The sequence below is a fragment of the Strongylocentrotus purpuratus genome, unplaced genomic scaffold (genome assembly GCF_000002235.5).
Source record: "Strongylocentrotus purpuratus isolate Spur 01 unplaced genomic scaffold, Spur_5.0 spur5_scaffold_5, whole genome shotgun sequence".
Taxonomy (NCBI): Eukaryota; Metazoa; Echinodermata; class Echinoidea; order Camarodonta; family Strongylocentrotidae; genus Strongylocentrotus; species Strongylocentrotus purpuratus.
The window spans coordinates 25,250,746-25,264,626 of NW_022145611.1; the positions used below are offsets into that span (position 1 = coordinate 25,250,746).

Consider the following 13,881-nt stretch of genomic DNA (forward strand, 5'->3'; position numbering starts at 1 on the left):
ATGAAAGAAAGCATTATAATGCAGATGTTGCCATGTCAGGTGCAACTTAGTGTTCAAATATGGGACACGCACGGCCAGGCAATAGTGTAGGAAATCTTCAATCAGGTATATGACTTAATTACTTGTCTGTTGCCTTTAATACGAAATTTTTTATATTTAGTCGGGCCTGAATTGAGAAGCAAAACAATTATTGTGTTAAAAGGAAAAAAGAACATATTTGATGACAATCAAAATTCCCCAATAACCAATAAGAATGGAGAGTGAGTACTCGTTTTTGTTTTTCTTCAAAACTTACTCAATACAAAAGTATAAATAGCTAGCCTGGACACTTGAGCCTCTCACAAAACGCAAGTATAGGCCTGAGGTGTCGTTCTATTTTCATGTTGTTGCTCTGTGCACGCTATTTTGTATGAATAGGTGGAGTATCCGCCTATACAATTTGAATCGTACAAAAACTACAAGTTGTCTTTCTTGGCATGTTTTTGTTCCGAAGAATCTGCTACGTAAAAATTTGTAAAAGTGATATAGTAAACAACCAGTTTTTTTCACTCTGGTTCTGAAGGGTAAAAAACACAACTTGAAATCATATAGTTATCATAATATTATTACAGGTCATTGAAGTCTACTTTTTGAAACTTAAAGGGATTGAGTAACTTTGTCTCAGGTTTTGAAACAAAATCCTGGAATGATAATAAGGGCTAGTTCTGACCGGGAAACGACCCAAATATCCGAGTATGGCTAGCTGCCCCAGGGCCTTGTCCTATATACGGATAAGTGAGTGCCCTGGTGGGTCCATTTCTAACTCGTATTTTTAGCCCTTCTTTCTTTACTTTTTCCTTTCCTTTCCTTTAAAAAAAAAAAGGGGGGGGGTTGGTTCTAATTCGATACCAGTGATTTACAGTTGTTGCTGAAATGACATAATTTCCAAGGATTTTTCCTCACTTTTTAGTAAATTATACATTTTATGCGTTTGTTGGAGAATGACAAATATCAAAATTTACAGTCAGGCAAGAAATGTGCTTATTTACTTTTTAGAGGCCTACATGTCAGGTCCCACGGATCTGCGGGCTTGGGGGCTCAATCCCCCCTTCCCTCACACTCACACTTTTGAAAAATATTATTAAAGAGAATTAAATAGAAAGAAATAGAAAAAAAAGAAAAATAGTGAATTGCCAGTGTCACAAAATAAGGAGGTAACAAAATATGCTCATGTGACCGTAATTAAATACCTATACCCCTGAGCTTCTGGGGGCTCTGCCTCCTGGACCCCACCTTGGGCCCTAAGGCTGGCCCCTGGATGCTCATCTGACCTTATTTCAATGCCTAAAACCCCTGCGCTTTCGGGGGCTCCGCCCCCTGGACCATACGCCAATTAGTGACCTGCCAGTGTCATCAATAAGGTAGTCAAATATGCTCATCTGACCGTAATTAAATGCCCCTACCCCCTGAGCATCCGGGGGCTCCGCCCCTTGATCCCCCCGCCAATTTGTGCTAGGCTCTACCTTATCTAAAATACTCTATCCTCCAGTCCCCCACTCACTTTCAACCCCATTTCTAATCACTTTAATTTCCCATTTAACTCCTATATTAAACCTCGAAACGCCCCACCACCGTTGTAGAACATGCTACGCCGTTGCGCGGGGCCTGGATCACGAGTTCAGTTCAGTTTATTAAACCAGAACGTCAATGACGTAGCGCTCATCCGCATCTCGTAACAACAAATATCGTCAATTTTATGTGGTACACTTTTGAACTAGTCAAAAAATAAAAATTTGATGCCCTGGAAGGGACATAATTTCATTTAGCCGAACAAGATTAAATAGAAACTAAAGGAGAAGAAGCATTTTTTGTTAATTTTTGGAATAAATTTGAATAAATTACCATAATTAAACAATGGAGCAAAATCTCAAAATTCTGTGTAGAATTTTAGTAAACCAAATTAAGCTCTACCAGATAAAGCAAACCAAATCAAATATGGTCAAGAAATGAGGAAGAAGAAGCAATTTTTGCTTTTTCTGGAATAAATTTGCATAATTTACCATAATTAATTAATGGAGAACAATTTCAAAATTCTGCGTAGAGGTATAGTGTACCAAAGTTAGCTCTATGATATAAAGCAAATCAAATCAAAATCGGTCGAAATATGAAGGAGAAGAAGCATTTTATGTGATTTGTTTATTATTTTTGGAATAAATTTGCATAAAGTACCATAAATAATCAATGGAGCAAAATCTCAAAATTCTGTGTCGAAGTTTAGTGTTCCAAATTTAGCTCTACCAGATACGGCAATCCAAATCACAATCGGTCAAGAAATGAGGGAGAAGCACTTTTTGTTATTTTTGGAATAAATTTGCATAATAATTAATGGAGAATAACTCCAAAATTGTCGAAGAAGCTCACTCCACAAGGTTTTGATATCATAATGGCATATTTTTTGGAACAAAATAGTTGTTACCATGGCAACGCCTTATCCGGCATACACACAAAATAATTGTCTTACACAGCCTCACCTCATCTAGTGCTTAAAAGGGGATCCCCAAAAGAAGGACGGAGCCCCCAGGCTTCTGACGGGGTCACCAGTGTTGAACGGTGCCCCTAGACTTCATTCATGCTCGGAAGGGGCTCCCAATGGTGAGACAGAGCCTCCGGGCTTCAGAGATACTTGGAGGGGGCTTTAAACAGATGGGCAAAGCACCCGGTCTTATGATATGGTGAGAGAGGGTTCTCTAAAAGGGCGGTGCCCGTAGTCTCCATTCATGCTTGGAAGAAGCTCCCAAAGAGATGGAGAAATGGACAGAAGTGCAAGATTGCCCCTGAATTAATCAAGCCCCCCCCCCATTCCATCCCATTTATATAGAACCCAGGGGCGGATCCAGCCGGCGGCAGGGGAGGGGGCCAAAGAGGGGGCCCAATTTCATGAGAGAATATTTAGCGGCGAAACAGCTAGCCGGTGTTAACAGCTATTCACTAATGTGAGTTTGTTTTTCTTTTTACGTTATTAAGCAAGCACCCCTGACCCCCTTCCCCTTGGCTACGCCAATCAGAAATTGTAGTTTGTTTTTATTTTATTTTTATTAAGCAATTATATTTATAATTATCTTTATTTAATAGAGCCTCATTAAGTTAGCCCCTAAGTTAGTTCTGAAAGATTACACCAAATTAAGCATATAGGACTGAGCTCAGCCGTTCTGATCAACCGTACGATCCGATCATCAAGGTCAGTTTAATACAGCATTGCGGATTACCACTTGGCAAACAAAACTAAAAAACTTCTATATTTTGACATTTTACTTGTATACTTGAACACGTACTACACAAAAACACGATAATATGCAGGAATACTTCTATAAACTCACCACAAAAGTGATCAGGAAGCTCGAAGATGTCCAGCCTCTCTCCATCTCTCTCAGCTAGTCAGCTTGCGATCGATATCCACCATCGATATCCACGACGTACGCGAGGTGCGTATACGTACGTAACCTAGAGATCAAGTGTTATTATAGATCTCTAAGGTACGTAACAGTCTCGCGCGTTGTTGGCATGGGACTCTGAACGCGTACATTTGGAATAAGCCCCCCGCCCCCCCCCCCCCCACGTATGTGCCATTTGGTCGCGTTATCTGACCTGACGCACCCTAACAATCCAACGCACCCTTTCGGCCAAACCGGGGGGGGGGGGGGCTTCGGACGAATGGTCGCGTTCAAGTCAACGCGCCACGACGCGACGCTACCCACCCTTTCGGCATAAGCCGTTATGTTTACAGCTCATTTCCCCCAAAGTATAAGAAAACATGGAAATAATTAAACATAGAACTAAACATTGAGATATGTTCTATCCCAGGATATAATTATTTATTTGTTTGCCCTTGATACATTAAAGTGGTTGAGATTATGGTTTGAAAGTTCGGAAGCGATTTATTCAAAACTAACTTTCTTTTAATTGCGCGCTCATCCGTCACTTCGTGAAAATGGGGACGAATTCTCGCTACCCTAAATATGTACGAAAATCTCGAAATTCGCGAGACGAGGTAATTTTCACTCTCTCGGGTCGTCACTACAACTTCCGGTATAGAGTCCCATCCCAAGTCACGGCCTTCATCCACCCCCATTTTTCAGGGTTCTTACGCTTGGAATCATGAGCCCAGCACTGTGCAGCCTCACAAAAGAAAACCATCGTCACTGATGTCAAAAGACGCAAAAAACAACGAATGAAATGTTCAAATAAACGTTGAAATATTTGCGAAAAAAAACAAGACCGAGCAGACGACATATTCGGTGCATACACGTTGTGTGGCGACGGCGTTTTACGTTTGCGCTATCGCGCCGCCTGCACAGGAAGCTGTAATGTCGAAAAGCTATCCCATAATGCAATGCGCGTTTTCAGGATTTTCCCCGGATCTCGGCAAAATCGCTATTTGGGGTAGCGAGAATTGATTATTGATACTTTAGATACATGAATACAATCTACGTCTTGGCAATGCAAGTGCACAAGTAGGAAGTGTTAAGCATAAGGGGGAGAAGTGAAATAAGAGAGAAAGAGAGAATGAGAGAAAGAGGAGAGAGAGAGAGAGAGAGAGAGAGGGGGGAGGACATAGAGAACGAGAGAAAGAGGTTAGAGATAAATGTTGTACACTGTATTGTTCATTATCTCGGAATATATTAAAGACTACCTTATAATCTGTTGACAATAGGTCAATCTACACCGATGATTCCGAGATATTTTAAAATGAAAGTTGTAATAATAACAATGACGAAAATAATAGCTACATTATACCATGTACACATTTACTACACCAAGGTGGAGAGTGGCAAATGTACCTGCGATTTCCACTCCAGTCCCACCGATGCCATGGAGTGCTCGCGATAGAAAAAGTACCAGGATCGAGTCAGCAAAGCCCATCACTGTAAAATTAAAAGAATTTAATTAGCTTTACCATTTGCTTTCTACTGAAAATAACAAGGAATGGGGAGAGAGAGAAAAAAGCCCTCTTCTTTACTGATGATTAAGGAATCGATTAACTTAGTATAGGGGTTGTGTAAAATCATATGTAAAATAATTACAAGTAGAGTGCTTGTACAATATTTTTCTTTCGCGAGAAAATGGAATTTTAAGATTTATAAAGCAATTAACAAATGGAGATGGGGTCGAATGTGAAATCACAGGTACACGTAAGTCACTATACAAATCTACAATTTTCTCATTCTTCATCGGATTTTCCTCAAATTTTGAATTACTTGTTTCTTTACCTTTTCTGCTTTAATTGGACTTTCTCTTTAAGTAACGGATTAACAGGCGAAAAGAAAGAGAGAGAGAGAGAGAGAGATGATACAAAAGAGTAGCAGTAATAACAACAATTATGAACATCGAGAAGGATCTTACTCAAACAGGCGGCCAGAGTCAAGAGTGTACTGAAGAAAAACGTTAAAAACGGTCCAACTCTGAAAAAGAAGATACAAATTAACACTTATTTAATCAAGCATTAACTACAGAAATGTAATTTCCTATCATATTTGTATTTTTCCTGAAAAGGCACGTGACAGCACGAAAAGTGATGTCAATTCTGTTTATTGTAATTTTGACATTGGCACGAAATTATCACTGTGAACTGTATTTTGTACACCGTAATTCTAATTTTGTTATCCCTTGTTAAGATAAATTGAGAACAGTCCTGCATGTTAGAAGTCTAACCACTAAATTCGAATATTAAATTAATGAGCGAAGTTAAAGACATGTATGTGCTCCAAATACTCTTTTTTACTTATCAACGAGCGAGCTTGTAGGAACAGTCAGCAAGATCCTCATCAAGAACTTTGTTGCCAGGAACAACCCATTTTGGAAACTAAGCCTCTCACGACAGTCGTGTAGAGGAGCTAAGAAGGGTTCTGGAGTGGAGCTGGTTGTATAGGAGGGTGTGACATCCTTTGTACTGTGATACGACTCGGGCTGCTCTGTCAAACATTCCGACATGTTGAATAGTCCCGTCTGTGCAACCTCCTGACACAAAGAACGGTACACATTCCTGTAACAAAATTTGAGTAGGACTTCAGGAGACACTGGTACTGTATTCAGAGAGAGTAAAAGGAGGGAGAATGAGGAATATTGAAGGAGAAAGATAGATAGAAGGGGAGAATTAGGGGGAGGATAGAGGGAGAGAATGGAGGGAGAGAGAGAGAGAGAGAGATGGGGCGAGGAGTGTGTGTGTGTGTGTGTGTGTGTGAGAGAGAGAGAGAGAGAGAGAGAGATAAGATCTTAATAATCTTCTATTAACAATTGATTAAAGGCTTTTTTTCCGATTTCGAATAACGGATCAATTTTTTACATAAATAAATACTTCATGCATGGTTAAGAAAATTAGAAATGGGTTTTATCTCCACAATTCTTCTTCTAATGCATTCCAAATAAATACATACGGATCATTTGTTTATGTAACTCATTGATAAAGTATTATTAATGTTTGTATGAATAGTAGTTATAGCAGTGACTTGACGGACGGCCATAGGGTTTGTACACGATTTTCTTTTCGACAAAAACGGACTTATAACACGCGTGTCTAAGGGATTTTGAACTTTTGAATTTAGATAGAGATTTTTCATTTTGCAAACAACAAATGTCAGCATGTTTTCCATTTAAATAGTTTAGTACATCTTTTATTTTCTGAGAGTTTCCCAAACCTCTACAGTTCATAGAAATAATCTTCAACTTATTATACATCACGATAACAAATAACTATTTTATACATAGGCTACATGTATAAGGCCATCGGATGAATTTTTAAACATTATTTTATAGAGCATGAGTAACAGTACAATACAACGAGCAACACAGACAGACAAAGAAACAAGACAGACAAACAGACATATCAAGACATTAAACTTGACAAATACAAACACATGCACTAAACATGCAAAGAGAGCTACGAGTCTCTCACTAAGGGCCACATCCCGTACCATCACGTCCCATCTGGCAACAGCGCAGTTCTGATTATGTTGAAATACTATTATTCTTACCAGGTGAATGAAATAATTTGTATTGAGGCACTTCACTAAGACTTCACGAAAATGGCCTATTGCCATTGATATAGGGCGCGTTTATCCGGGCTTGCCACTACAGTGCGTCCCGAAAAAAACTATACACTTTTGAAATGGCTGCCAAATAAAAGAATATATGATTATGGGGATTTTTTTTTATATGTATGGAAAGCTCATAAGCTCAGCTTTCATATGACACCAAAAAGTTTGAAAATAATTCATGCTTGGGTGAGCACTGCACACTTTTGTAAAGGGTATGAAAATTAGGTTGCGCAGGAATTGGCCTTCCAATTTGTGAGAGGTAAATCCGTTGGAGCTTACGGAATTGAGGATGATATGACCAATTAATGATCAATTGATCTGAGTGAAATTTGTGGTTTATGGGATTAACATTTTATGCATGAGTGAACAGGAATTGCATTTGATAATACCGTATAGCAATGTAACTTTCCATGGTAGACTCAGTGGAGTGTTCATAGGAGTCACGACTGGGTGATGGAACATGGTGCAGGGGAGGTGAAATGTAGGGTAGGACTTTGTTTGGTAGATGGGATAAGGGTCAAGAGGACATGTATGCCCCTCCCCCTCTCTTTCTCTCTCTCTCTCTCTCTCTCTCGCTCTCTCTCTCTCTCTCTCTGCCTTGGTGTGCTTGTGCATATCTTGACAATCCATTACATTCAGCTACCAATCACTTAATCAACAATGTACGCTATCAGTCAATTAATCAATCAAGCATTCAATCACCATTCAGTATTTCAATCAATTTAATCATTCAATCATAATCAATCAATAACTCAGTCAATCACTTAATCTATCAACCAACCAACCAGTCATTTTAGCACTTGAGTTTCTGTAAATGGTAAATGGGTAACATGAAGAATAAGTAACCAACATCTGTGATATTCCTCTTTTCAACAAACCGTATTGAATAATCAATTTACATAATCCTTATTTGGTTATTAAGTAAATCAATAAGATGTTCAACTAATCTTACAATAACTGAAATGTGGGGTGAAGGTTTTTATTCAAAGTCACAGATATAAAAAATAACAGTTTATAAGATGGAAATTACAACATGTACCATCAACCCCTCCTGACTCCCATGTACACACCACTGAGTCTACCAGGGAAGGTTACAATGCTAAAATAAAAAATGAAATTTCTGTTCACTCATGCATAAAATTTTGGTTTTATAAACCAAAATCATGAATGTATCATATCACCCTCGATTTTGTAAGCACCAAAGGAGTTACCTCTCACAGATTGGAACGCTAATTCCTGCGCAACCTAATTTTCATACCCTTTATAAAAGTGAGCAGTGCTCACCCAAGCATGAATTATTTTCGGACTTTTTGGTGTCATATGAAAGTTGAGTTTATGAGCTTTCCATACATATAAAACTTTTCCCCTAGGATCATATATTTTTTATTCGGCTGCCATTTCAAAAGTGTATAGTTTTTTTTGGGACGCACTGTATAGATAAATATCGTACCCCACTATCAAACCCCACTATCGAACCCCACTATACGATCGGGATTTGCGGGATGTCGCGTTTATCGTCCCTTCACGATTCAAAATAAAGGCCTTGTGTCTGCCCAGCTGTTTTGACCCGGGAAGCAGACAGTTTCTCGGAAGTCAACTTCACACACATGCTTGTACACAACACCTGGGTGGTCCTATTTGTATGTGAGAATCAAAACAGCTTTGCGTTTATCGATCTCTCAGAAACGTGATTCTGGCTGTAGGCCTATGTCACATTCAAAACGCACCTTTTTGCGTCTTTAGATATGCCCATATCTAAAGACGTTTGAAAAAGGCTTTACGTTTAAGCCCCAGTCCCATATAAAGCCGGACGAGCACGGACGAGCACGGACCACTCCGGACCATCCCGGACCATGGTCTGGGGTGATCCGGGATGGTCCGGGATGTTTTGTTCAAAAAAGTGTGATGCTTTTAAGCTACAGTCCCATATACGTCCCGGACCGTCCCGGACCATCCCGGACCCCATCCGGGGTGATCCGGGATTCGGTCCGTGTTGACACCGTGTTGGCACCGGGGTGGTCCTGGATGGTCCTGGGCGGTCAATAACTCACTCCCGGACTGCCACGGATCAACACGGACCGCCCCGGCGCCACTACGGATGACCCCGGACCCAGCACGGTGGCTACACGGATCACCCCGGATCAAACTATTGTCCCGGACCGTCCCGGACCACCCCGGCAGTTTTTGACCGTCAAAAACATCCGGGGTCGACTCCCGGACCGCCCAGGACCATCCAGGACCATCCAGGACCATCCAGGACCATCCAGGACCACCCCGGTGCCAACACGGTGTCAACACGGACCGAATCCCGGATCACCCCGGATGGGGTCCGGGATGGTCCGGGACGGTCCGGGACGTATATGGGACTGTAGCTTTATCACCTTCTAAATTTGCCTGAAAGACGTTTGAGAAACCTGATTCTAGCCAAAAATCTGGTTGATAAACGCAACCATAGTTACGTAACAGAAACTATCTCCTACTTAACACGTTCATGTCATTGCCTTGTCATGATAATTGTATGCACAGATAGTTTAACTCAGGTTGCGTTTATCTAGTTTGATTGTATTTTCCTGCGGTATAAAATTATATCAGGAAAAGGTTGATTAGGCCTAAATGCGAATCATTTGGATGGTTATGTCGTAATAGCGGAGTGGCGAGATGCGTGCACGATAATAATACTAATAGTTCGTTCTTATACAGCGCATTTCAGGTTTGTATTGAGAGGGAAAAGAATTATATATTCAGGCGCGGATCCAGGATTTTCAAATGGGGGGGGGGGGGGGGGCGGAAATTTGAATATCGCGCAGACCGTTATTTCAACTTACCAATGCTGCCAAGGAAATATCCCTGGAATATTTTATAATCTGCATGAGTAAAGTCATAAAGTATTCTGATATTCTCTCCAACTGAATGTATCTACCGGACAAAAAGCCTTTTTGATCTTTATGTATGTTTTCGTCTAACAGTGGTTTTATTCTGTTTGCAATGCAACTTGAAAGAATCTTATATTGGACATTGAGCAAAGATATAGGGCGATAGATAGCGAGGTTTGTTACCTTGAGGTAGAAGAGTTATAATTCCCAAATTCTGGGCATCCTCGCAACTCACATCCGCTGCAGTTGAAAACGGAAAGAGGGAGGAAAGATAAGGTACATGGAACGTCTATACATCGTTAGTACCACGGAAATAGAAAGGATGTAAGCGTATGCATCTCGTATATGAAGTATTCAAAGCTGACGTCCACTTCCATCCGCTTTTATCCGCTAGGCTTCCGTTTAATATCCCCGCTACATACTACCACGTCGGTTATTTTCCGTTCTGTTTTCGCAATTTTTGTCCATTTCTGGAGCGGATGAAAACGGATGGAGCCACTCCCGAAATTTTGCTCGTCCGCTGTGTCCTTTATGCATACGTTTTGTGTCCATCGGCCAGTGGGACCGGGCTATTACTTGGTTGATATAAAAATCCTCAAATTCCCTCCAATTACATTACATTACATTAACATCACTGGCCGTGTTTATTTTAGTTTGTAATTTCCGCAACGTTTGTAAAATTAATATACAAATGTTGTGAATCAAGAAATATTTTATGTTTGAAATTCCATACTTGTTTTGAAACCCCATTTGGTTGAGTGTGCCGCTCTAATGGGTGGCTTTTTCACACACAAATCCCTAAACATCATACATGGGTCCCACTTTTGATAAAAATACCATTAAAAATGGATCTATTTTTTCAAAAAAATTCCCAAATTTCCGGGTGTATCAAGCACCCGAAAAACACCGAAATTTTTTGAAAAAGGGGCCTTATTTCGAGAAAAATCTCCATAAATGACCCTTTAAAATGGGTAGGGGTATAGGTGCTCGAGCGGCACACCCCCGACCAAATCTGAATACCCCCCCCCCCCCCCGGGCTTGAAATTTACACCCCTTTTCTCCCGCCGTTGAATTTCTTATGAACTGGATAGTCCCCTTCTCTTACACCGCGTTCAATGAGATGCAGTCCCAGAAATCACACTAAAAAAAGTAAGCCTGTTTTTTTTCACTGATTTTGTTGTTTGCTTGTTTGTTTTTGCAAAACTGCAGGTGTGTACACGTATTGCATGGGTGTGTGTGGGGGGGGGGGTAGACTACCTACGGCCCGCCAAGTTATGCCAATCGTTAGCTGTGGCCCGCGAGCTTTAAAATCTTGGCCACCCGTGGTATACAGCATTATGGAACCTACAGGAGGTTATTGTTATGCAGGGTTTTCTTGAAAATCAGGTCCACAGGCTTTAAGTGGAGCTGAATGAAACTACCCTGTTGAAAGAAATCATGAATGAATGAATAAATAAACAAATCTAATCTAACGAAACTGTAGTGATTAAAAGTTATACTCACGAACAGCAGTCATGCAAGTTTCGTTAGCGATGAGCACAATGATTACAAGAGCGGTCGAAAAAGCTCGATTGCTTCGAAAGAAACCCATGCAAAAACTCCACGAAATGGACGAAGGCATGATTAATTTATACAGTAGGCCTACTCTCGACGTAATTGTTTGAAGTTTTACGGCGTAAAGGAGAGTGACTCGGAACTTACACCGATGAAATCATCTGTCAATAATTAGTGAGTGCGCGACTGCATGGGTGTGCACACTATGAATATGACAGACAAAGAAAGTGGACAAAATATACAGTTCCTCAGGTAGACAAAGGAACATCCCTTCACTGCTATTATGTGAAAAGGTGAATATGCATGTGACACCTGTTCTACACATTTTTACATAATAGCAGTGAAGGGATGTTCCTTTGTCTACCTGAGGAACTGTATATTTTGTCCGCTTTCTTTGTCAGTCATATTCATAGTGGCAACTAACAACTGGCGATATCGATCGATCGCATCGTGTATCTTTTTTATATGCATGCAAATTCCAAGAGTCTGTAGTTTCTATTGTAAGACTGTTGATTGGGTGAAATGCATCACTCCTTAATAAGAGAAGAAAAGATGTAGCTTCGGAGAGTATTGGAATGTTAATGGATAACTCCTATTCTTAGTCAAATAATTGCTTCATTTTTTTTTCAGGGCTGTTGCCAAGTCAAATTTCCTTATGTTTGAGAAGTATTTAAGCTTCGAACTACATGCGTCTCAAGAATGTAATCTTTTTGTTTAAATTTTTTTTTTTTTTTTATATATGCATGCAAATTCCAAGGGTCTGTAGTTATTATTGTGAGACTGTTGGTGAAATGCATCACTCCTTAATAAGAGAAGAAAAGATGTAGCTTCGGAGAGTATTGGAATGTAAATGGATAACTCTTATTCTTAGTCAAATAATTGCTTCATTTTTTTTTCAGGTGTACTTATCTATTATGTCACGAGAAGCAATACACTTATTAGCATACTGGAAATGCTTTTGTTCTCTCAATGGAAAATCTATTTGACAGTTCTAGAGGAGAGGGAAAAAAAAAAAAAAAAACTTTTTTATATGCATGCAAATTCCAAGATATTGCAAGTGATCATAGAATGGTAAGAGTCAATATAAGCATCAACAAGAAACTAGCTAGGCTTAGATTCATTCAAAATGAGAGGAAAACACGGATTAACATCGTGAAGCTGAAGGGAAAGAAAGAAGAATTCCAACTAAAGCTTCACAACCGCTTTGATGGATTAGAGTTAGAGGATATGGACATTGATGAGCGATGCGATATGATGACATCAGCAATGCTAGAAGAAGCCAAATCTGTAGCCCCAACTGAGAAAAGAAAGATAGTAAGATCGGAAGAAGACAAAGAAATAGAGGAACTAGATCAAAGAAGAAAGGAAATACGACTGAAAGAATCCAAGACAACAACAGAAAAAGTGGAGTATGCAGAAATAGTCAAATTGGTGAAAAAGAAACGACGTCAAAGAAACAGACGAAAAACTTCTAAACTCATTTTGGAAACTCTAGAAAGCGGAAGGGGACCAAAAACAATACAAAAGATGGCAAGCAAAAAGTCCAGAATGAGCAAACTGAAGAAAAAAGATGGAAATATAACTTCTGACAGATCGGAACTGCTAGAAATATGCGCCGATTTCTACCAGGAACTTTATGGTTCAACGAAAAAACAACCGAAGGATCATATAGATATCTCATCCAGAAAATCAGACATACCGCCAATACTACAGAGAGAAGTTGAGGAAGCTGTAAACAGTATGAAGGATAACAAGGCACCAGGAAATGACGAAATAACAAGTGATATTATCAAACAAGGAGGGGAGGAGACAATCACACAGTTACTGAAACTATTCAATCAGATATTGGAAAAGCAACAGATTCCAACCACTTGGAAAGAGGCAAAAATAATTCTTTTATACAAGAAAGGTGACAAAGCTGATGTCAAAAACTATCGCCCTATCAGCCTTCTATCTCATCTGTACAAGATCTTCACCAAAGTAATCCAAAATAGAATCAAAGATAGATTGGACTCAAATCAACCCAGAGAACAAGCAGGGTTTAGAGCTGGATTCTCAACAACAGACCACCTACAATCTATAAATCAACTAATTGAGAAGGCAAATGAGTACCAACTTCAACTATGCCTCGGATTCGTAGACTACCAGAAGGCGTTTGATTCCATCGAACACACAGACATGTTTGATGCCCTACGAAAGATTAACATTGAAGAAGGGTATGTGCGCATCCTGGAAGATATTTACACCAACGCAGTAGCCAGAATTCACATTGATAATGATGTATCAAAGGAGGTCAAGATCCAGAGGGGAGTCCGACAGGGAGACACATTATCTCCAAAGATATTCACAGCCACTATAGAGGAAGTATTTAAAAAGTCGCATTT

At 39.9% G+C, this 13,881-nt stretch overlaps 1 protein-coding gene across 1 annotated transcript in view; it reads right to left on the minus strand.

Moving 5' to 3' along the window:
- Positions 1–11,704, minus strand: part of LOC100889603 (chromaffin granule amine transporter) — a 29,812-nt gene extending 18,108 nt beyond the window's left edge. The window contains exons 1-4 of the mRNA XM_030998319.1: positions 11,447–11,704; positions 5,759–6,059; positions 5,380–5,438; positions 4,818–4,901 (exon numbers count right to left, since the gene is read on the minus strand). Coding sequence (XP_030854179.1) covers positions 4,818–4,901; positions 5,380–5,438; positions 5,759–6,059; positions 11,447–11,564 — 562 coding nt within the window. The 5' untranslated portion in view covers positions 11,565–11,704. The remainder of the gene's footprint in view (positions 1–4,817; positions 4,902–5,379; positions 5,439–5,758; positions 6,060–11,446) is intronic.
- Positions 11,705–13,881: the final 2,177 nt, after the last annotated feature.